Source organism: Aotus nancymaae, unplaced genomic scaffold (genome assembly GCF_030222135.1).
Source record: "Aotus nancymaae isolate 86718 unplaced genomic scaffold, 86718_ANA_hifiasm-v0.15.2.pri h1tg000002l, whole genome shotgun sequence".
NCBI classification, from domain to species: domain Eukaryota; kingdom Metazoa; phylum Chordata; class Mammalia; order Primates; family Aotidae; genus Aotus; species Aotus nancymaae.
Genome location: NW_026988413.1, coordinates 26,931,274 through 26,956,160, shown reverse-complemented (window position 1 = coordinate 26,956,160; position 24,887 = coordinate 26,931,274). Strand labels below are relative to the sequence as shown.

At 40.0% G+C, this 24,887-nt stretch overlaps 1 protein-coding gene across 1 annotated transcript in view; it reads left to right on the top strand.

Annotated features, from left to right (window-relative positions):
* KLHDC10 (kelch domain containing 10) overlaps window positions 1-24,644 on the top strand; it is a 65,379-nt gene extending 40,735 nt beyond the window's left edge. The window contains exons 3-10 of the mRNA XM_012474077.2: window positions 8,162-8,383; window positions 9,607-9,761; window positions 10,915-11,063; window positions 13,266-13,350; window positions 14,649-14,715; window positions 16,198-16,245; window positions 18,472-18,611; window positions 19,519-24,644. Of these exons, the coding sequence (XP_012329500.1) occupies window positions 8,162-8,383; window positions 9,607-9,761; window positions 10,915-11,063; window positions 13,266-13,350; window positions 14,649-14,715; window positions 16,198-16,245; window positions 18,472-18,611; window positions 19,519-19,728 (1,076 nt within the window). The 3' untranslated portion in view covers window positions 19,729-24,644. The remainder of the gene's footprint in view (window positions 1-8,161; window positions 8,384-9,606; window positions 9,762-10,914; window positions 11,064-13,265; window positions 13,351-14,648; window positions 14,716-16,197; window positions 16,246-18,471; window positions 18,612-19,518) is intronic.
* Window positions 24,645-24,887: the final 243 nt, after the last annotated feature.

The following is a 24,887-nucleotide window of genomic DNA, read 5'->3' as shown; positions in this document are numbered from 1 at the left end:
GCCTGGACCCGGAGGCGGAAGTTGCAGTGAGCTGAGATCGCGCCACCATACACCAGCCTAGGCGACCGAGCAAGATTGCGTCTCAACAAACAAAAAAGCAAAATATTGTACTCATGGACATTAAAAAAAAAACAAAAAGAATAAATGGCTAGGGATTATGTACCTTAATGGGTTATCCCGATAAAATCCTCAAGGGACTTTTTAAGAATTGCATTTTAATTTCTGTGTAACTTCCAGTTTAACAAAAACTGCAAAAATGCTCACGCCTGTAATCCCAGCACTTTGGGAGGCTGAGGATGGCGGATCACTACATCAGGAGTTCAAGACCAACCTGACCAACATAGTGATACCCCGTCTCTACTAAAAATACAAAAATAAGCCGGGTGTGGTGGTGCATGCCTGTAATCCCAGCTAATCGGGAGGCTGAGGCAGGAGAAGCGCTTGAACCCAGGAGGCGGAGGTTGCGGTGAGAGGAGATCGCGCCATTGCACTCCAGCCTGGGCAACAAGAGCGAAACTCCATTTCAAAAAAAAAAAAAGCAGAAATGGTAGACATTCTCCTGTATCCTGTCTGGGCATGGTGAGTCACGCAAGTAATCTCAGCACTTTGGGAGGCTGAGATGGGTGGATCACTTGAACTCATGAGTTACCAGCCTCGAGACCAGCCTGGGCAACGAGGCGAAACGCCGTCTCTACCAAAAATACAAAATAATAGCTGGGCGTGGTGGCGTGCGCCGGTGGTACCAGCTACTCAAAATGCTGAGGTGGGAGGATTGCTTGAACTCGGGAGGTGGAAGTTGCAGTGAGCTGAGATCGCGGCGCTGCACTCCAGCCTGGGCGACAGAGCGAGACCCCATGTCAAAAAAAAAGAAAAAAAAAAAATTCTCCTGTATCTTTTACCCAGATTCCCCAAATGTTATTTTCTCTTTCGCTTTATCCTGCTCCCTGTCCTGTCTCCTTCCCCGCTTTTTACACAATACATATATGCATATTTTTCTGTTTCAACCATTTGAAAATTGCAGACATGTCTCTCTCTCTTTTTTTTTTTTTTTTTTTTTTTTTTTTCTGAGACAGGGTATCACCCTGTCGCCCAGGCTGGAGTGCAGTGGCGCGATCAGAGCTCACGCAACCTCTGCCTCCCGGGTTCAAGCGATTCTCCCGCCTCAGCCTCCTGAATTGCTGGGACTGCCGTTATGCGCCACCATGCCGTGTATTTTTTTAGTAGGGTCGGGGTTTCACCATGTTGACCAGGCTGGTCTTGAGCTCCTGACCTCAAGTGATTCACCTGCTTTGACCTCCCACAGTGCTGGGAGTACAGATGTGAGCCACCGCGCCAAGCTGATGTCTCTTTAAAAAAAAAAAAAAAAATTCAAAAATCAGAAATTTTAGAGATGAAATTTTGTTCTATCACCCAAGCTGAAGTGCAGGGGTGCAATCATAGCTTACTGCACTCAAGCGATCCTCCCACCCATCTCAGCCACCCACATAGCTGGGACTACAGAAATGTTCCACCATGCCCAGGTAATTTTTTTGGCGGGGTCGGTAGAGTTAGGGTTTCATTATTTTGCCCTGTCTCTTTATGTCTAAGTACTAAAGTGTTTGCTCCTGAAAAACAGACATTCTCTTCCGTAACTGCAGAACATGTATCAAAATTAGGTATCAACACTGATTATTAACCCTATAAATAATGGGTGAAATTAATACTAGTATATAAGTTACAGACCTTGTTTCAGATTTTGCCATTATTATTTTGCCACTATCCTAATAATGTTCTGTTTGTTTGTTTTGCGACGGAGTCTCATTCTATCACCAGGCTGGAATGCAATGGTGCAGTCTCGGCTCACTGTAACCTCTGCCTCTCGGATTCAAGTGATTCACCTGCCTCAGCCTCCCAAGTAGCTGGGTTCACAGGTGCCCACCACCACACCCGGTTAATTTTTGTATTTTTAGTAGAGATAGGGTTTCACCATGTTGGCCAGGCTGGTCTGAAACTCCTGACCTCAGGCGATCTGCCTGCCTTGACCTCCCAAAGTGCTGGGATTACAGGTGTGAGCCACTGCACCCGGCTAATAATGTTCTTTAATAGCAGTAGAAAATCCGAGATTGTGTGTTGCATTCTGTTTTCGTGTATTTTTATCCTCTTTCAGTGTTGAGCAGTTTCTCAGCATTTGTCTTTTTTGACATTGATATTTTTGAACAGTTGCAGACTAGTTATGTTGTAAAACATCCTTTAGTTTTGATTTTTCTCTGTTTTCTCATAGTTATATTCAGCTTATGTATTTTTGGCAGGACTACCACTGAAATAATATTGTGATCATCTCATTGTACATGATGTTGATTGATTCGTCCCGTTACTGGTTATTTTAATTTTGATCACCTGGTTAAGATGCTCTCTGTCCACGGGACTTTTTATAGACTTAACAGACTCATTCTAAAATTCATTGCAAAAGTAAGTGGAGAAAAATAGCTAGAAGTTTTTAGGAAAAAGTAATACAAAAGAGAATTTATTCTACATATCAAAAGATAGTTCAAAGCTATAATAATTAAAACAATGTGGTAATGAGGACCAGGCATGGTGATTCACACCTATAATCCCAGCACTTTGGGAAGCCCTGTGGTTGGAGATGTTTATATAACCAAGAAGTAATATTGTGGGCTGATGTGAATGGATTACTTTGGTCTGAGCAACTTGGGCTCTGAGGGTAGTAAAAAGTTCTACCTGCCATTTGGGGGATATGGAGAAGCTAACTGGATCAGACTTCCTTGGCTTTCCTTGAGACTTCTAGGTCCAACAGAAGACCTGTCTTTTGTGGTAGAGGTAGTTGTGGCCTTTATATTTGGAAAGAAGTAACCAGTTAAATTGATTTATCGTTTAGCCTGTTCGATATTTATAACCAGTGAATACTTTTAGCAATGTTTTTATTTAAAAAAAAAAATGGCCTCACTACAAATGTTCATTAGCACATCTGGAGATGGCTACATCTTGTGAGTAATACATTTATTAAGCAATAAATATTATATACTACTTTATTTGCAAGCTTTTGCATTTAAGCTTCTGTGATGTTCTTTTATATATTTGCATACTATTTACATATTTTTATATTCATATATCCTTAAAGAGCAATAAATTTTGTGTCCAAGGTGATTAGACCTGAATATTGGGATTTTCCTAATTCTAGTCTAGAACATGTCGATTTAGTATATGATAAAGGTGGCATTTTAAATAATTATAGGAGGAGTGGCTTTCTTTAAGTGATTTGGGGACAGTAGCCTGTCTATTTTGGGAGGAAAAATTAGAGCCCTACTGCATACAACACGCAAAAATATAAATTCTGATGTATTCAAATTCTGAATATAAAAAATCGAAACATGAAATTATTCAAGATAAATCAGAATGTTTTAATCATTTTATAATGCAGAGGTGAATGAGTTGTGGAACAAGGGAGCTATAAAAGACAAAATTGACAGACTTAGTTACATAAACACCTTTGTATGTTAATAGATGCCATAAACAAAAGACAAGGAGCAGCCTGGAAGAAATAAACATAAAGAATTTGAGGCCTGGCTCAGTGGCTTATACCTGTGATCCCAGCACTTTGGAAGTCTGGGGCAGGATGATCATTTGAGCTTAGAAGTTCAAGACCAGCCGGGGCAACATAGTAATGCCTCATCTTTACAAAAAATTAAAAAATTAGCTAGGTGTGGTGGCTCATGCCTATAGACCCAGGTACTCCAGAGGCTGAGGCGGGAGGATCTCTTGAGGAGAAGTTGAAGCTGCAGCACTCTGTGATTATGCTACTGCAGGGTCTCACTCAGCCCGGGAGACAGAGTAAGACCCTGTCTCAAAGGAAAAAGAAAAAAAAAATTACACAATGGTGAGAAGACAACTTAATAGATCCAAAATCGGGCAGTTCCAAAAAGAAGAAATACAAATGGGCCGATAAACATGTGAACTAGTAAAATTAAAAAAAATGGAAATTAACCTGACACCAATTTGTACCCATCAGATTGGCACAAATGTGAGAAGGTTAAAGAAAGCATGAAGAAGTGGGCACTTGCATATACATTGCTGGGAGTATAAATTGGTCCATTCTATTTGGAGAGCAGTATGGCCCTATAACAGTATTATATCTATAAAATTTTTTTTTGTTTTGTATTTTTGCATTTTTTATTTTTTCTATAAAAATGTTAAATGCATATTCCTTTGACCCAGAAATTCTCATACATTTGCATACAAATATATATAGAGAAAGCTTCATTACAATATTATTTATAATAGTGAAAACACTGGAAACAACCTAATCTTCTGTCACATTATCTCAGACAGCTAGCTTCTTTCTGCCTTTGGGCTAGAAACTAAAACCCGTTTCTCTGGTTACTGTAAGTTCTTGCTTGCTCCCTGGGGTAAAGAGCAAGTCCTGTGACATGGAAGAGAAGATGGGTCAGACATCACAGGTACACAATCCTTTAGCTTCATGTTCCCTTCTGAGTATTAAGTGTTTACCTGTGAATACAGGTTCTGTTTTAATTTTTTGCTTTTACATTTTCCAGTGGGAGTTCCTGAATCAGGTAAACCAATTCTATGGTAGATTTTATTAGCAGTAAGTAATTTTTAGGAAAATGGGATTTGCACATGGAGAATTTGGGGGAGGATTTAGAGAGCTACTTTAGACTCTGAAACCCAATTTTGGTTTTGTCAAGGTTGAGGAGCCTATGCTATATTTCACCTAATAAAAATTAATGCTTGGTCTTCATGGCATTAACCCAGACAAATTCCCATGGTTTATCCAAAATGAAATGGCTTTTTAATATGTTAGTCAGTCTTGCGCTATAAATATGAGAAAGAAATCTGTAGTTACTGGCGAGAGAGAAGAGGAGTTGCCTTTTTACTCCCAGCTATGAGATTCCTTGACAGGATGTTTAATATTTATCAAATATTGATTAGATGCTCTTTACCCAACAGTGTGATTTGCAGAGATCATGAAATTATTAACAGAAGCCAACAGTTGGGCTGGATCAGCACTGTGTCAGAAATAGGTGAACCACAAAATTAAAATGTTCCTAGTACCCACATTCGAAAAAGTAAAACAAATAGGTAACATTAATTTTAATATTTTTAATTAACCCAGTATTTTAAAAAATACCATTTCAACATATAATCAATATAAAAACTAATAATTTTACATCATTTTTGGGTACTAAGTCTTTGAAATCCAGGGGGTATTTTACATGTAAAGCACAGCTCAGTTTGGATCACTCACATTTCAAGTGCTTAGGAGCCACGTGTTATGGCTCATGGCTACTGACTTGTGCTGTTCAGGCTGGACTGTAAGCTCCCAAGGACAGAGGTAGTTATTGCCTTATCATTGTGTCCCAGTGCCTACCACAGTACGTGGTATTGAGTACATAGCAAGCATCCAATAATTATTTTTCTTTTTTTTTTTGAGACGGAGTTTCGCTGTTGTCATGCAGGCTGGAGTGCAATGACGTGATCTCGGCTCACTGCAACCTCCGCCTCCCAGGTTCAAGCAATTGTCCTGCCTAAGCGTCCCAAGTAGCTGGGATTACAGCTGCCAGCTAGTTTTTGTATTTTTAGAAGAGATGGGTTTTCACCATGTTGGCCAGGCTGGTCTTGAACTCCTGACCTCAGGTCATCCACCTGCCTTGGCCTCCCAAACTGCTGGGATTATATGTGTGAGCCACCATGCCTGGCCCAATATATTTGACCTGAATGAGTGAGTAGAGAAATATGAAACTCTCTTTTCACAGACTCCTCAACTGTGTAATCCATGTGAATTATATTTGTCACAGAAATAGTTGGCAATAAACCTTTAACCTCACCTTCCCTACTATACAGCCATTTAGAAAAAATGTAGAATAGACTGCATTTCTTTTCATATTTGGCCAAAAGCAGCTTTAAAAATTATTTGCTTTAAGTAATACAGCAAATGACAGAGATTTTTAGAGTTCCTCTCTGCTGACCATAGTAACTCTGTTAGATTTCTTCTTTAAATTTGTCTTGCTAATTCTTAGAAAGAAGGATTTGTGTCTTGAGAACACTGCATAATCTGACAGTCATTCCCTAAACCATATATCTGTTAGGCATAATAATATCAAAGTCCACTGAGAGTTGAACACTGTTTTAGTCATCCCTGTCACTGTTTACTTTGACCTGACGTTAAAGTCAACCCAATTTCTAGTACCTGTTAGGATCGCCACCTGTTTCAGGTGTTGTAGGTGATACGGGATAATTATCATACATAATGTTTGCCCTTGAGGAACTCATCATCGATTTGGAGAAGAAAAACAAACTTGACAAAATGGGTAGAGAAAATTAAATGCCAAATTAGTTGGTTCCCAGTTTGGTTAGTGTCTGCTGTGTGCCCTAGGCTTGGTTATAGAAGGTGAATACAAATGTATTCCTCCTCCCTCAAATAGCTCACAGCCTCCTAGAAAGTTACATGTATAAACCAATAAACATTTCAACATGACAAACGTAACAAATATTTGAAGTACATTAATAATATCCAAATACGCAAATGAGGAATCTGAGACTACGCAAGGGTCAGTGACTTGCTCAAAGTAGCAATTAGAACTGGGATTCAAACTTAGACATTTATAGGAGCTTTTATTTTTTCTTCCACACCACACTTTCAAGAGTCCTAGAAAGAGAAGTTGAGTTCTTCATTTAAGGTAAATCATAGCTCAGTAAATTTGCCAACTGATTATAGTTTGCCTGATATCCATGTATTTACATAGTTATGTGTGATCATCTTATTAATTATACATGTATACACTAATATATGAGTAGTATGGTACTGAACTGGAAGGGTCCTAGGGTTTTATTGATGAGAAGGGCTGTTCGCACTAGATTTAGGTATTTCCGCAACTAGGGATTGAAGGGTAGGTAGGTAGACTAGGCCAAGGGGTAAGGCAGGGACTCTGGGCTTTCCTAGCCGAGAGAAGTGTGACAAACTGATGGTAGGACAAGGTTAGCAGGAGAACAGCTCTGACATGCTGAGCAGATGACTTGGTACTTGAGTGGCGAGGAGTTGGACCTGAGTGACTCAGTGATTCACTCTTTTTTAGTTGCTCTCCATCTGTGCACAATTTCAGTTCTTGTTTAAAAACATAACCTTAGAAAGTGGGATTTTGATGTTAAAAAGTAAATATAGAAGGCCTGTATTAGGTTGGTAATAAATGTTTGTATAACATGATTATTAGGTGTCTAGTGTTGTCCTAATATTATCTTTATGCTGGTATCTATTACCAACATGTAAAAGTGGGTTCCTCTGTAGGGTCACAACTACAGTAGCTTCTTATTCCACCCATTATATATTTAAGCATCTTTGGTTCTGAAGTTAGGCAAGTGTTTGTATAGATTGGTATAAGGATAACAAAAATTATAATAGAGGTTTTTTTTTATTCTAAAATAATCTTGAAGTAATTTTTAGTAAACTAGTTGACATAATTTAGACTTCAGAACACTCAAATATAAATTGTAGAAACAACTTTTCTTAGTAAAGCTGTTAATAGGATGAAAGATGCTCTCTGAGATAAATATAAGGAGATTCTTTGTCAACCACCATAATATCTGGAATGTTATTTAAATTCAAAATTTTGCTGTAACTCTTTAACAGCCAGTTTTCACTTTAAGTATATAATTACATCTTGTGGAAAAATCATAGATTTTATGTGTGTGTATTTTTATTTATACATGACTCATTCACATTCGTGATTATATTTATTTAGTTCTCTAATTCACAGTTTGATTTAGTTGGCCTGTGTTTTTTCTCCTCTAAGGAAATAAGAAAATTTGTCCTGTTAGCTTTTGGATTATTAAACCCTTCCTCCTATTTTTCCTGAAAATTTCAAGTTGTCAGCCATTTTCTTGAATTTATCATGCTTTTTACAGTTACCAAAATCTGAAGGTAGTCATATGAAACAGATGTAGAGACTAGCTCCTTAAAATCTTAAGAGGTATATGTGAAGAAATATTATTAAGAAGTATATCCATGTTATAAATCTAAACAAATAAGAAGTATATCCATGTTATAATTCTTTCCTGATCCCCTTTTAAGGCTAAAATGGTTGTTACCTAATTTTGTTTGGACTTTTCAACTGGCAGGACACCAGTGGAAAACTGTCCTCTTCTCTCCTAGGCCACAGACCTCCACCAGCACGAAGTGGACATCGTTGCGTGGCAGATAATACCAACCTCTATGTGTTTGGAGGTTATAACCCAGATTATGATGAATCGGGAGGGCCTGATAATGAAGACTATCCTCTCTTCAGGGAACTCTGGAGGTATCATTTTGCTACAGGAGTATGGCACCAGATGGGGACAGATGGCTACATGCCTCGGGAATTGGCATCTATGTCACGTGAGTGCAAGCAGTTCTTAACTCTAGACTTTATGAAATGTCTGAGAAGCCAGGTTCAATGTCCCATATTCCTCATTAATAATTTATAATACTATAATGTGATTTAGCCCTGCGGGTGGATAGGCTTTTTACTAGGGCAGTAATATAGCATGGTGATTCCAAATTATTTGGTTCCAGAGTTTGAATTCAGCTGTATATCATTTGCTTGTCAGGTGAGTTTTAGCTTTAATTTTCTAACTTGTAAAATGGGATTAATAAAATCTTAGAGGGTTCAACATCAAGTATTATGTATATGCTAGGCAAAATGTCAACAAATGGGGCTTATGATGATGACAGTTAATAGCTATTGAGCAAAGTACAGGCATATCTCAGAGATATCGTGGGTTTAGTTCCAAACCACCATGTGGTGCCTCACGCCTGTAATCCCAGCACTTTGGGAGGCCAAGGTGGGTGGATTGCTTGAGCCCAGGAGTTCAAGACCAGCCTGGCCAACATAGCAAAACCCTGTCTTTACAAAAAAATACAAAAGTTAGCTAGGCATGGTGGCACACACCTGTAGTCCCAGCCACTTGGGAAACTGAGGCAGGAGGATCACTTGAGCCCCGGAGGTCAAGACTGCAGTAAGCTGTGATCAAAGATGATGCTTCATTTTTCTCTGCTTTGCTGCATACTTAACTGTCTTTAGCAGCAGTGGTATACTGGGTAGACTGTAGTTCGTAGAACTCAATATTGTTATACACAGCGTTTAGTGAATTCCATAAACGTGTTGAATACGTCATATACACCTAGCAGTGAACTATATGATATATCCCGTATAGTGGAGTTAGATCTTTTTCTGCAGAACTTTCTAGTATAGGCTGTGTATCCCTTCTCTGAAATGTTTGGGACCAAAAGTGTTTCATGTTTCATAATTTTTTTTATTTTGGAATATTTGCATTGTACTTAGCATCCCAAATCCAAAACTTTGAAATCCAGTATATTCCAGTGAGCATTTCCTTTAAGCATCATTGTTGGTACACAGAAGGTTTTGCATTTTGAAGTATTTTAGATTTCAGATTTTTAGATTTGGTATGCTCAGCTACTAGTTAGATGTCAGTGGTTTGAGCTATCTTATAAGATCATTAAGGCAGATACGTGTTAGCTTCTCAGCTATTATGGGTTTATGTGGGAACACATTGCAGGTAGCCATCATGTGAATGGAATTTGTGCCTCTCCTTCCTCAGTTGTGCTGCATGGAAACAACCTGTTAGTGTTTGGAGGTACCGGCATCCCATTTGGAGAGAGCAACGGCAATGACGTCCATGTGTGTAATGTGAAGTATAAGAGATGGGCTTTACTCAGCTGTCGGGGGAAGAAACCCAGTCGTATATATGGACAGGTACCAATCTATGGCCAATCGTGGTGTATTTGTTCATATTTTTCTAGCCTGGGGACAGTGTTAGAATATTTGTAGTTGTTACCATTTTATTTTAATGGAGAAGTCTTCTTTGTGGTGTGTACTTGATTTTTTAGTTCTGATGTGAAATTATAATTTGTAAATCTGGTTACTTGCCATGTTCTTTTCTTCTTTTCTCTTCTGTTCTTTCTTTTTTTTTTACTTTCTGTTTCTAATTCAATTTAGCTCAGGATATAGATCTGTATGGAAGTTAGTTTAAATGTTAAAACCCAACCTCCACCCCTACCCTCACTCCCAATAAGAGATTGGGCTCCACTATGGTTTGGGTCCTGGTAACTTTTAGAGTGGTTCTTGAGTAGATGAGAAAGCACTTGGTTAAGAAACTTTTACGTGGGTCTGAGCTAAACATATATTATGCAGAGATTAGTTTAGGTTCCAGTGCTTCAAACTTTAGGTCTGAAAAGTTATATCCAGAAAGATAGGGAGCAACCCACCACACATCAGACTCTTTGAGAGTCTAAGCTTAAAACAACCAAGCTTTGGCTCCTTTCTTGACTCGCTGGCATTAGTACTGATAAACAGCTTCTGAGCTTAACTTTAAAGGAGCACATACTAGATAACTCTGTTGCTTCCACCAGAGGCCTATAAGTTGTAAGAAGTGGCCATAACAATAGCTGAAACTTTCACTGAAAAGAGTCCAGTGGAAAAGGTCAAGTTCCTTGAACTCCTGACTAGGCTTTTTACTTAGGAGATTGTAGTGACCTGTTTTCATATCTGCTGCTTCTTAAGAGCATTTTTCTTCAGACTGCTTATAGAGAGAAGCAGCTTTCAATGGAAATGCTTATGCCCATGGGCTAGAAATTATTTGATCAGCCAGGACTCTTAAGAAACATCTGGGAAGGTAGAACTCGCTTTCCAGTTGAGTAAAGCTTTACCTTTCTAAAGGTGTTTTCCAGGTTCTTAAAATGATCTCTGGGTTCTCTAAAATCTTTCGTCCTTTAAGAGTCTGATATATTAAAAAGATTAAAAAGTGCAAGAGAATTTCATAAAACCTGAGTTGTAGGTATCTGGTAAGTTTACATTCTTTAATCAAGTGTTAACAAGTCAGTCTTACTCACCTCTCCTTGTTATTCAGGCTATGGCCATCATCAACGGCTCCCTTTATGTCTTTGGAGGGACAACCGGCTATATTTACAGCACAGACCTGCACAAGTTAGATCTCAATACCAGAGAGTGGACACAACTGAAACCAAACAACCTATCCTGTGATCTGCCAGAAGAGAGGTGAGGATCTAGGATTAAAGCAGGTTTACTCTTCCGTGCTAATATTTGACCTCTTTCAGAGCATTGGCAATATGAAGAAAACCCTTTAGCCCTAGTTAGGATAACTAACTGGCTGTTGGATGTTAGATCTCAGGTAAGTTGTAAAGAAAGGGCTATAGTAAAAAAAGTTCTTCTGGTGAGGAAATAGTACTTCCTTCTAAACTATACAATTTTTTCCATGGCATTTCCTCTTATACTTTAGTCTTTCTGTATTAAGAAGATAGTAAGACTTTGAAGAAGAAACCAGTGGTAGCATTTATAACTAAATTTCATATTACAGGCAAAACAATTACTTTCCAGTTACTTTTTGATTTCACCTTTTTTTTTTTTTTTTTTTCTGAGAAAGGGTCTCACTCTGTCACCTAGACTGGAGCACAGTGACATAATCATGGCTCACTGCAACCTCGACCTCCTAGGCTCAAGCCATTCTCCCATCTCAGTCCCCAAGTAGCTGGGACTACAGACCTGTGACACCATGTCCGGCTAATTAAAAAAAAATTTTTTTTATATAGTTGAGGTCTCACCATGTTGTCCAGGCTGCTTCTCAAACTCCTAGGCTCAAGCGATCTGCCCACCTTGGCTTCCCAGGGTGTTGGGATTACAGGCGTGAGCCACCATGCCAAGCCTGATTTCCCTTCTTAACTTGCATATTGGAATTCTCTGGCTCATTCATTCACAGACATATCCTCAGTATAGGGCACAGGGCCATCCCCATCGTGATGCCCAGTAAATGTTGATTGGATAGATGGAAGGAAGTTTGCATGGATAGATGGGTGCATGAATGATGAATGGGTGGATGCATGGAAAGGTCATTCATTTTAAGTGTTCTGTTAAACACTCAAACATCACGTGATTCGCTCTAGTTGCCTTCTAGTAGCGGTTGCCTCTTAGAATTAAACTCACTGAAACACTTGAAGAGATTTTTTTCTCCTCCAGTTTGAAAGCAAAGACGGTAAACCATTTTTATTAACTCTATTTAGACTAACCCTGTGTCTCTTTGTTGCCTCTTTAAACAAAATAGCGTATAGGTGCTAAGGAAGAATTTCTCTTAATTGTAGTATGTTAGTGGACTGATCATTGTAAAACTACCATGACAGGACTTGAGAGGTGGCCTCTTATTGGACTGATTTTGATGTAATTCATTTTATGAGCAACAAGACCTTTAGGTAAAGAAGGAAATAGATTAAGTTTTCAAAGCATTGGCACATGGTTGCTTTCTTTGAGGGATTTTATGGACGTATTATAAATTATTTTAGCTTTTAGCTAGACTGCCTGGCTAAAATTCTGGTAGGTGTTTTATATTATATTCACAGTTCTATGTGGCATAATTTTCTGCTAAATAAGTATCTTAATTTGCAAACTCATAGTCTAAGGCCTCTAAATATAGGCAGATGACTTTTTAAAACTATGTAATAACTTTCCCTTTATACAAAGTTACCACAAAAGATTATAGAAACCTTTAGAAAATACAAGTAAGCAAAATGAAGAAAATAAAAAACCAAGTCTGAATTCAAAGATAACCAGGTTTAATGTTTTGGATTATATCCTAATAGTTATTTTCTGTATATATTTATGTATCTATAAATTTTTAATGCAATTGATTAAAAAAATAATGACACAGCTGGGCAAGGTGGCTCACACCTGTAATCTCAGCACTTTGGGAGGCTGAAGTGGGTGGATCAGGAGATCGAGACCATCCTGGCCAACATGGTGAAACCCCATCTCTACTGAAAGTACAAAAATTAGCTGGGTGTGGTGGTGCATGCCTGTAATCCCAGCTACTTGGGAGGCTGAGGCAGGAGAATCGTTTGAACCAGGGAGTCGGAGGTTGCAGTGAGCCGAGATCTTGCCACTGCACTGCAGCCTGGTGACAGAGGGAGACTCCATCCCAAAAAAAATAAAAATAAAAATAATGATAATAATAACACACACAAAGTTCTCAATACCTTAACCACCCTCTGCTGCCAACATTGTTATTGGTTGCATACTAAGCCATTTTATGTATATTCTGTAAGTCATATAACCAATTCACTGTTGTTAAGCACTTGGGTTATTTCCAATAATTTATTATTATAAATAATGATGTAATAAAAACCTTACAGCTAAATCTTAGGTAGATCATTTTCACTTAATTATAAAACTAATTTTATTGTGTATTTTCAGATACCGACATGAAATCGCACATGATGGGCAGAGGATTTACATCTTGGGAGGTGGTACTTCCTGGACAGCATATTCCTTAAACAAGGTATATATTTAAAAAAGAAAAAAAGGGAGAGGGAGAAGGATAGAAAAAGGCATATGTCAACTAAGCAAGATAATTCTGTGACTTTAGATATTTAATTTTTGAGCATTTTCCTCATTAACACCTACTTTGTGTTGGATGCGCTTTATAAGGTTGAACTCTGTGCCCCAATATGCTTTCAGTTAACAGGTGTTATTTATCACACACTGAAAATACTTTATGAAAATTATCCCCTTATGTTGGATGAGGAAAGTGACTAAAAGGAAGGCATAGTAGCTTGAATGGAGCAACTAATTAGAATTGGAACCAGCATTCTCAGAATGTCACATCCCTATCATTATCTTTGCTGTGTATCTAAAAAGAACAGACTTGTTTAGGGCTGCACGTCACGAACTTCAGAAAGCTGATCTCTGAAGGGCTGTTATTCATCCATTCCTGTGGCATTTCTAAAATGTCATAGTCACATATCCCAGGGGAAACCTAGATTAGGCTGTAGAGCTCCTGGACTGCCTTGAAACCTTAATGGTCTTTTTTGAGCTTTGTCAAAACTGAATTCCCACATTCCCTTACAAACACTTGCTTTTTTCTGTTATAAAAAAAGTTGCAGAACAACATACAGAAGAAAATCAAGAATCACACGCATGGCAGCTTCTCATTCCAACCCTTTTTGCACTTTTTCTGTGAATTTTAAAAAGTAGGCCAGGTGTGGTAGCTCATCCCTGTAATCCCAGCACTTTGGGAGGCCGAGGCAGGTAGATCACGTGAGGTCAGGAGTTCAAGACCAGCCTGGCCAACATGGTGAAACCCCATCTCTATTAAAAACACAAAAAATTAGCTGGGCATGGTGGTGGGCACCTGTAGTCTCAGCTACTCAGGAGGCTGAGGCAGGAGAATTGCTTGAACCTGGGAGATGGAGGCTACTGTGAGCCGAGATGGTGTCACTACACTCCAGCCTGGGTGATAGAGTGAAACTCCGTCTCAAAATAAAAAATAAAAATAAGAAGTGAAATCGTATATGTATTTAATTTTCAACTGCCTCATTTAATGTTTTCCCTTATATTTGGAAAGACCAGAAAAAAGGAAAAGAAGAAAGACTTTTCAACTAAGAATATATGTTTACACAGGCTGCTGCTGTTAAAAGTCCAGTTTTCTGTGTGGAAAATCACTGTACCTTCTGTTCAGTTTTGCTGTGAACCTAAAACTGCTCTAAAAAACAAAGTCTGTTTTTTAAAAATCCATTTTCAGGCTAGCTAAAATTACAATTATTTATGTATGTATATATGTTCTTTTTTTTCTCCAAGATCCATGCATACAACCTTGAAACGAATGCATGGGAGGAAATTGCAACAAAACCCCATGAAAAAATAGGTAAATTTAAAGTATTGATTAATTTATCTTTAACAAATGTATATTATACTTTTACTCATTTTGGAAGGAAAAAGTAATTTTACTGAGTTATGTGGCAAGTAAAATATCTGTTGGGCCGGGCGCAGTGGCTCATGCCTATAATCTCAGCACTTTGGGAGGCCAAGGTGGGCAGATTGCTTGAGCCCACGAGTTTGAGACCAACCTGGGCAACATGGTGAGACCCTGTCTCTATAAAAAATACAAAAAAATTTGCTGAGCATGGTGGTGTGCAGCTCAGGAGGTGCTACTCAGGAGGTGAAGGTGGGAGAATCACCTGAGCCTGGGAAATAGAGGCCATAGTTAGTCATGATGGAGCCACTACACTCCAGCTTGGGCACCTGAATAAGGCCCTATCTCAAAAAAAAAGAAAAATCTGTTGAACTGGTATTAGAAAATGCTTGTATTCCTTAGCCCAATTATAATTCTTTCTTAGCCCTGGGCATGATGTCTCACACCTGTAATCCCAGCACTTTGGGAGGCCGAGGCAGGTGGATCATTTCAGGTCAGGAGTTCGAGATCAACCTGGCCAACATGGTGAAACTGCATCTCTACTAAAAATGAAAAAATTAGCTGGGTGTGGTGGCGTGTGCCTGTAATCCCAGCTATTTGGGAGGCTGAGGCAGAAGAATCGTTTGAACCTGGGAGGCGGAGATTGCAGTGAGCCAAGATTACACCACTGCACTCCTGCCTGAGAGACAGAGCAAGACTCCATCTCAAATAATAATAATAATAAAAACACAATAATTCTTCCTTAGCAATTGAACAAAGAGGCTTTTAATGGGGATTGTTGAGTTCTTTGGCAGAAGCTGGGAAGTATGGGTGATATAAGAAATTGGAGCTTAAATAAAGATCTCCCAGCTGAGTGTGGTGGCTCATGCCTATAATCCCAGCACTTTGGGAGGCTGAGGCAGGCAGATCATTTGAGCCCAGGAGTTAGAGATCAGCCTGGGCAACATGGCAAAACCCTGTCTCCACTAAAATTACAAAAAATTAGCTGGGAGTGGTGGCATGCACCTGTAGTCCCAGCTATTGAGGAGGCTGAAGTGGGAGGATCACTTGAGCCCAGGAGGTGGAGGCTGCAGTGAGCCAAGATTGCACCGCTGCACTCCAGCCTAGGCAACAGAGTGAGACTCTGTTTAAATGAAATAAATAAATAATAAAGATTACCTACCTCCTTGTGTGTAAAAGGGCTTGGGAAAGCCACTAGCAACTCCTGTCCTTTACCCCTTTGTTTCTGGCACCTTAGCATTGTACTGTTATGATGAGATTTCTGAAGGCTTTTGAATTAAGGAGGGAGTGGAAGGACTAGTCAATGTTTGCTTGATCCCATGTAACAAAGGGATTGTTTTGAGTTTCAGATAGTGTGTCTTTCACTGTGTTATATCAGTGTGATTCCCAGTCCTTCTGTAAATAATGGGACTTCTGTGTTTGTGTGTTTGGCAGGCTTTCCTGCAGCCCGAAGGTGTCACAGTTGTGTTCAAATAAAAAACGGTAAGGATTCTAAATAACATGTTGCTTCCATTTCTGTAATTGTGTCTTCTGAAAACATCTTATTTCCTAATGATAGCCCCTCAAAGAGGCTCATAACTTTGAGAAAATTACAGTTTAAACTTAAAGGAAAATTCATAGTTATGCCTCTCAGCTATTTTCATAATGTAAACTAGTATGAAGTTTGGGTCCCTCAATTATAAGAGAACTCAAAAAATGGTGATAAATAAGCTTTTACTGTACCACTTGATCTTTCAGCACCCCACACCTCAACAGATGTCTGTGGTTACGGTGGCTAATACTAATAATCTCCACTGTTTATACTGTGGAGACCTCAGTGAACATTGTATTAAAATTGTAATAACTCCTTTAGAGTGTTATTTCATAAAGTTGATTCTGTTCTGTCTCTGATGCCAAATGGAACTCTGAGCTCATTCTTTGGCCATATTACAACTAAGGCATTGTATAGCTTCAGAAAGCAGCTGCAGCCACTTTAACTAAATGTGATAAGTGACTCCTCTCTGGATAACCTTCCTGTCTTTTAATTTATAACTTATTTCATTGTTTGCTATAACTCTTAAATTTTTTTCTGGAAGGAAAGTATGTATAAATGAGTTAGATAGCCTGTATGCTTTCAGCACTTTAGTTCAGATATAACTAGGATTGTTCTGCCATCTCTAGTACAGAAGGATTTTTTATTATGCTCTGCTTTCTGAATAAGATTTATAGATAGCGACACTGTTCACATTTCTCTCTCTGAGAATGGAACCGTACTTTAAAGTTTTCCTTGAATCCTAGCCAAAAAAGTTGCCAGTGCATTTTATAGCTTACATATTAGCTTAAACTTGGTCTAGACCTGAGTTAGGAAATTTATTCACTTAATTCTTTAAGGCCAAGCACCATACAAATAGAATTCAACCTTACTTCTCGACATTTCATTTGAAGGTTCACATAGCCTTTGTTATAAGTTGTCTAATTAGTTATAACTGATTTTACCAGAAAATCCACACCTTTCATTTTGGGAAAGTTATTCCTAATAACTGTGCAGCTCAAACAGAGCTTCAGTTTGTCCTCTTTTAGCTGAAAGCTTGGAAGAGCCTCTTTTGTGTTCCTAAACTGAGCATTGCAGTGAATGTTCCTCCTCAGGTTAAATGTCTACCTGGAGACTTTTGTCTCTATGAGCAGATAAATGTATATTCTTTCCAAGACCTTATTTAAACAAGAGTTTGCAAACTGGTGGCCTGCATATGTGTTTTGTTTGGCTTATGTGTGTATTAAAAAAATTTTTTAGGCCAGCTGTGGTGGCTCATGCCTATAATCCTAGCACTTTGGGAGGCTGAAGTGGGAGGATCACTTGAGCCCAGGAGTTCAAGACCAGCCTGGACAACATAGTGAGGCCTTGTCTTAAAAAAAAAAAAAAAATTAGTAGCCAAAACTTAAAAATCAAAATGTTTCCTTTTTTTTTGAGACAGAGTCTCACTGTGTCACCCAGGCTGGAGTGCAGTGGTATGATCTCAGCTCGCTACAACCTCCGCTTCCTGGGTTCAAGCGATTCTCCTGCCTCAGCTTCCCGAGTAGCTGGGACTACAGGCGTGCACCACTCGCCCAGCTAATTTTTGTATTTTTTTAGAGACGGGGTTTCACCATGTTGGTCAGGCTGGTCTTGAACTCCTGACCTCGTGATCCACCTACCCCAGCCTCCCAAAGTGCTGGGATTACAGGCATGAGCCACCATGCCCGGCTCCCAAAATGTTTCATCTTTAAAAACATATCCAGATTTCCACCTTGCCTTGAAAAAAATGGACAATCTGGCAGTTGCCAACCTTAAGTCTCTTATGGTGTCAAACAGCTGGAGCTGCATAGCTGTCACCTCTTTCAGAGCATGAGCATTCCTGTTTTCCTGAGACTTCTGTTTATCTTCCCTAGACCCCCTTGCTCATTCACTTTCTGTGCCTGGAATCTGTAGGTATGTGTTTGAATTTGGAAACTTTGACATGAACCCTCTTTAGAGGTTTGCATCCTTAGTCCCATTGAAGACCCCGACACAACATCTCAGTTCTGTTGAGGAGCAAGACAACAGCATGAGAGACTGCACAGCAGAAGTCCTCTGTGTCATGGGGCAGTCCACTTCACTGTCACATGTCAGCTGGCTGTGTGATCTACTATAAAACACTCCATAGCTTTGGCTCTTTTCCTTGGTGTGATCTTGGCTTTCTCTTTTCTTCATAGATGTATTTATTTGTGGGGGCTATAATGGAGAGGTGATCCTGGGCGATATCTGGAAGCTGAATCTGCAGACTTTCCAGTGGGTGAAGCTCCCAGCTACCATGCCAGAGCCAGTTTATTTTCACTGTGCAGCTGTTACACCAGTAAGTTTTTATTTTCATACCTTCCTTATGTAGTTACAGATGATAAGGAAATCTTTTTAGAGACACTAGCAAGAAAAAAACCCGGATATAGGCACACCAACGTCCTTCCCAAAGCTAGGCCCTCCTCTGAGAAAAGAGGAGAAAACTCATCACACCCAAATTTGAGAGAATAACATCAACATAAGAGAAATGCTACCTGTGGCATTCTGGCCCTGACCGTGATGTCAAAGGTGTTTCCTGGGAGGGCGGAATCGTTTTACTCCCTTGATACCATATTATTGAAGATCCCACTGGTTTCTTTGTATTCTCAGTATTTGGCACCTTGGATACTTAATATAGTCTTAGTTTAATATTAGTTAATAGTGGGCCGGGCACGGTGGCTCACGCCTGTAATCCCAGCACTTTGGGAGGCCAAGGTGGGTGGATCACAAGGTCAAGAGATCGAGACCATCCTGGTCAACATGGTGAAACCCCGTCTCTACTAAAAATACAAAAAATTAGCTGGGCATGGTGGCGTGTGCCTGTAATCCCAGCTACTCAGGAGGCTGAGGCAGGAGAATTGCCTGAACCCAGGAGGCAGAGGTTTGCGGTGAGCCAAGATCGCACCATTGCACTCCAGCCTGGGTAACAAGAGCAAAACTCCTTCTCAAAAAAAAAAAAAAAAAAAAAATACTAGTTAATAGTGAAATTGTTTGTTGTTGATGTAAAAAAAAATTCATATATATATAGTTTTTCCCTTAGTAATTCATTAATTATTTAAACCCTCTTGATCTCCACACGATATTGGAATCAGTGAGGAATTCTTGTTTCTTCTTGATTCCATCTACTGTACTCTTTCCCCGCTGAGTCTTCAGCCTTGTATCTGTTTCTCTCTCATTTGAATTTGTCCTCTTTTGACTACTCATAGGCTGGTTGCATGTACATTCACGGAGGAGTGGTGAACATCCATGAAAACAAACGGACTGGGTCACTGTTTAAGATCTGGCTGGTGGTACCTAGCCTGCTGGAACTGGCATGGGAGAAGCTGCTTGCGGCCTTCCCTAACCTTGCAAACCTCTCCCGAACACAGCTCCTGCACCTTGGACTCACACAGGGACTCATCGAACGCTTGAAATGAGGATTTCTGGACTGTTCATTGATACTGGAAATGTTAATTTAAAGAGACTCCTTTATTTATGAGCAGTGTAGAATGTGCTACAAAAAAGATTGCTTACCCTGATCAAGGCCTTATTTAGAAAATACATCAGATGCCTTTCTGTAAATTGGTTTTTCAGTTTATGGACATCTCACTTTCCCATGTGCTTCTTCTTTGCTTCTATTTCTTCTGCCCCATTACATGCACATGACCTCACATACTCCCTCTTCCTTCTCAGTGGAGTTAAGGGAAAGTCCGAAAGTACCTTAGCAACATTTTCAATCAAGACAGATTCCTTTTGAAAGGAATTCTGAACAGTTCCATGTCATACAATCTTCCAGAAATGAAAACATCATCAACATAAACAAAAATGAAATTAAAGAATTTTTACATCTAGCAACAGCAACAACCACAAGTTTAGGGGATCGATGAGAAGGCTAACCTTGAGAATCTCGCAGGTTACGCTCGAACCTAGATGTTTCACAGTGTTTTCAAGATGTGTCTAATTGAGTAGTAGCTGGATCTGATGGCAGCAGTGGTTACCATCTTGTTGCATAGATAACTCACACCTACCCTTTAGCTTTGAAGGAAAGTTAAGCAGCCCAGCAACTCTTGGTTAGTGGATTCTTTCTCGTCCTCATGGTGCCAGCACTGGTTAGAGCTGGCTTTGTCAAAGGACTTGTGTGTGTGTCGTGGTTGTGCTGTTCGTTGTTGCTCTTAGAAATTATGGCACCAAGAATGTTTCAAATAGAAAAACTTGTGATGGCCAAAAATTCTTCATTCTGGCAGTTTTGAAACTCTCTTCTGCTTATTAAGGGTTTTAAATATCTCTTTGACTTCTTCACGGGGAATTGTAGACCCTAAACATGTGGTGTAAATGCCGTGTAACGTGAACGCAAGCTCCTGAGAGAGGCCAGAGAAAAGCCAGGCAGGGAAAGCCTGCATCCTCTGAGCTTGTTAACATGGCTTCTGCTCGGGCTGTGGTCTTTGGCTGTCATCGTGGCCATTTTCTTTTCAGAACTTGTTTCTTTTCTAATCTCTGGACCAGGTAGGTACCTGCCATTTTCTCAGGCAGTTGGTCCTTGATTTTTCCCTTAGCTTGTTGCCTTCTTTTCTGTCTGCTTTATTGTGCATGGTGCTGTGAATAATTGTCTAGTAATTGGATAAAAGGTCTTGGGGGTAAAGCCACGGGTCATCCTTCCTGAAGAACCAAGTATCATTTAAAAACTAGCATGAGGAAGGAATAAAACTGAGTAGCATTTTTTTTTTTTTTTTGGTGTGAAATTTTCATTCTGGTTTGATTTTTTTTTTTTTTAATTCTAAAAAGAAGAATGACTTAAATTTTCACTCGCTTTGCCATCAGGCTGCTAGGGGAGCTGAGCAAGAGGCTCGCCATGCGCATGTGTAAGCCGCAGGTGTACTCAAGGTGCTGAAGGCGCACAAGGGCAGCGCTGGTCCTCCTGGGGCCACCTCGCAGCAGGAGACTCGTGTGGGAGAGTGAGGACACATCTTTCCTTTAAGTGCCTCTTTTTCACCTAGCTTTTAAAGTTCTTCTTTTTCCTTCATCTCAGAAGGGATCTCTTCAGCTTTTGTGTGGATTTGAAATTACCTTTGAGCTACGGTTAAAAAGTTACCATCTGATGTTCAGTTCTGGGGGTGAGAAAACCGCAGCCTCTAGATGTGTGCTCCTAATTCCTAAGCCTTATCATACCATCCCCTCTGTGATGGGTTGAGTTGATGGAGCCTGTATTCTGCGAAGTCTTACAGTAGTCATGCATCTGTGAACTTGGGTCCTTTCTGGGGAGTGAGGGATGTGGGAGAGAGGCAGAAGGAGCAGCTCCTCTAGGGCCCATCCCCCCACATCTCACCATTAGCAGTCTGTGTAGCACCTAACCTCCCGCACCCACTGCCTGGCTTGCTCCTCCGAGCTCTCCCAGAGTAAGTCAGCCTGAGCAGCTCCATTAGACCAGAACAGAGCTTTGCTGCATGACTTCAGCCTGCCTCTGGATATTTGCTGGAAATATATCCCAAATTGAACAAGCCAGGCTGTCTAGAGTGGCAAGAGGATTTTTGTCCTGGATTTATACAGGGACCAAAGACTGAATGCTCAGCCTCTGTGCTTAGACTTTCATGGTCCTTAGGAGAGAAGTGAGTCTCTAGCCCTGCTACGCCAGAGAGGTGAAGAGAGATGGGGTCTCTTCCAGCCACACTTGCTGGCATCCTTTGTTGAGCCTCTGAGGGTAGTCTTCTTTGAGGTAGGCTTTGGAGGCCTGACGTTGAAGACCTGTGTGTTTTGTTTTCATAAAAGTATATATCCTTGGTCTAAAGTGTCTTCTTTTAATATAACACTAGTAAAAATGACGTGGTATGACCAGCACTGAGTGCTATAGAACCACACACATGCACATGTTCCGGATGCCAAATGAGACTGTATGTGAATGACTAAGTGTAGATAACTAATTAGATAGGGGTCATCAGGTATTTCAGTATACCTATAACCAGCACTCGGAATTCCTGACACTGTTTACCTGATTTGGGAAAGTTTATGCCTGCTGCTTCTCTGCCTCTTTGAGGTACTCCCAGCCGTCTTACTACAGTCCTGTAAATTTAAGTGCAATATATAGAAACATATGGATATATACATATTATATATAGGGTGTAACTATAAAGCAGGTAGACTACTTTTTTGCGTCTGTCCTGGGGAAGCTAGCTCATTACTTTAGAGTCAAATTATGCCAAGAATTTTAGGTGTGATCGGCTGGCTTAAGCCAACTCATGGTAAAGCTGATTTTCAAGCCCATGTTTTCTTACTCCAGCTCTTAGAGACTCATCGTTCCTTCAGTTTGTTAGAGCTGAGATTTTTTTCCCCTGTCATTTTTGTACTATCTCATGTTTGCATGTCTTACATTTTGTTGCCCAAGAACAAGGAAGTTCATCTGTAAGGAATTTCCTAAATGGAGAATTTAAAACCAGCATTCAATACTATCAGTTCTGCCCTGCATACACTAATTTAAATGAAGAAAATGATGGTTTCTTCCATTTAATACTTTCCACATCTTGGAAAAACTATAAACCAATACAGAATAGATTGAAATCTTAACTATCCTTCAGGGTCTAGAAGAAAACCTTTCCATTGGCAGAATCTCCTTTTATCAGGGCCATACTGATATGATGTAAAAATTTGCTTTAAGCCATTCATGCTCTTACATAGCTAGATTTTAACGTATAATAAGCATATTAACATTTTTAAGCAAAAGATATCTTAACAGTGACATTTGGTTATCCAGAGTAGCAAGAGTAAAGCACAGATCATTGAACGCCATAGATAATCAGTGAATCCACTTTTCCATCAAACAATCAATTCATTTTTATTTCTTTTTCCTCCCTGTTGTTTCCCTCTTTTTCCTTGGAATGGGGCTAATGAGTAGTTAGAAAAGGAAAAGGAACAATCAGGGAGGAGCTGGCAACCAGTGACCATATAAGCAGCTGATTGCCTGTAATCAGTCAGTCTGAACAATTAGAACGCTGAAATTAGGAACCACAGGTGGTAATCCTGTTTAGATGTAACTCTTCAGTGTCATCTCCTGCCCTGAGCTCTAGGCCATCTCTTCTCTAACTACCAAAGAACTCTTAGTATCTATGGGAAGAGAAAGCTGTGTGCAACACAGAGGAAATTCCATTATTTGAACACATTTATGTGGCTCTTAACAAATACTTGCTTTTCCTCTAATCTTGCAAGAGCCGTGGCTCTGCCATTTTCCACAGCTTGGCCTATAGGAAAGGTTGAATGATCCTCTAAGACTGTGTTGGTCTTAGTAGTCTGTAAAACCAGTTTGTTTTTTGTGTGGTCTTACAGATGTTTAGAAAGTGGCACAGGTTACTGAACCGTCTACCTGCCAGCATTCTGATGTAGCACAAAAACCCATTTTCCTTTATTTTTTGTATTATTTTTTATTTTTCTGGCATTGAGCTCTAGGGTGGATGAGGGTTTATGGTCCTCTGATCATAAGCTCCACTCTAAAAACTGGTCCCTGTTAGCTGAAATTGCTTTGGTTCTCCAAATGCCTTGAACGCCAGGCACACTTGCAGGGCCTGAGGTAGGCTCGACAGAGTTCTGGGACCTCCGTGTGCATTGCCACCAGATCCTGCCCAGCCATGGCCTTTCCCTTGTAAGGTCATTGGATTCAGCCAAAAGCGGCCTCTTCCCTAGTGTGGCGTTATGAACAGAAGTTCTGAGTTGTGCTTCAAAAGTAGTTCCATCTTTCTAGTGTAATTTTCATGTTTTTAATTTGGAAAAAAACTTTTTATAAGTTTTTTAAAGGCCCTGCTTAGTTAGTGTAGAGGGTGAGTCAGAGGCAGTTTTCAGAAAAAAAAAAAAAAAAAAAAAAAAATTTCACCAAGCGGTAGTAATTGTTGTTTTACCAGTTACACATTTAGAATATAAAGGAGGCATTAGAAAACACACTCTCTAAAGCCACTTCCTTGTGCACAGTCTGCACAGGGAGAGCACAGGCATCTCCCTGGAAAAGCACCTGCCAATGACGAGTTTCCTGGAAGAAGCTAGGCAAGAAAGGAAGCCTCTTTCTGAGACACAGTCTTTGAGAGGCGAGCCTAGCTTTGCTCTTCCAACAGGGTATGCTTGGGCCACACACAATGCTCGCCTTACTTTAAAGCTATTTGCCACAGTCCTGTTAAATAGTGTGGATGTCCTTTTGCAGTCTGGTGTGCATGCCATATGATCAGGACAGCTTTTCCACTTTACTTGGTTTCCTACAAGCAAGTAGGAAATACAGTGAATTTACCCTAAAATGTCCAATCTGTATTTATGTACCTTGTCAGTGTTTTGCTGTTGGTTTTCTAAAACAATCTGATCAATAAATCTTATCCAAATCAATTCAGTTCATGGCCACCTTGATTGTCTGATCGTAATTTGTGTGTATGTGAGCGTACCTATATGATAGAGGCGTCCGTCCTACCCGCCTCCCCCGCCCCCACCAGGCTCCGCTTTTCTCTGTAATATCTGTGAGTCATCTGCCTTCCACCCCCACTCCGCTGTGAGTTCTTTATCTGCTCACTATCTGGAACTCGTGGACACACAAGAGTTCCCTCACCAGCATACTGCTCCCTCCACAAGGACAAGG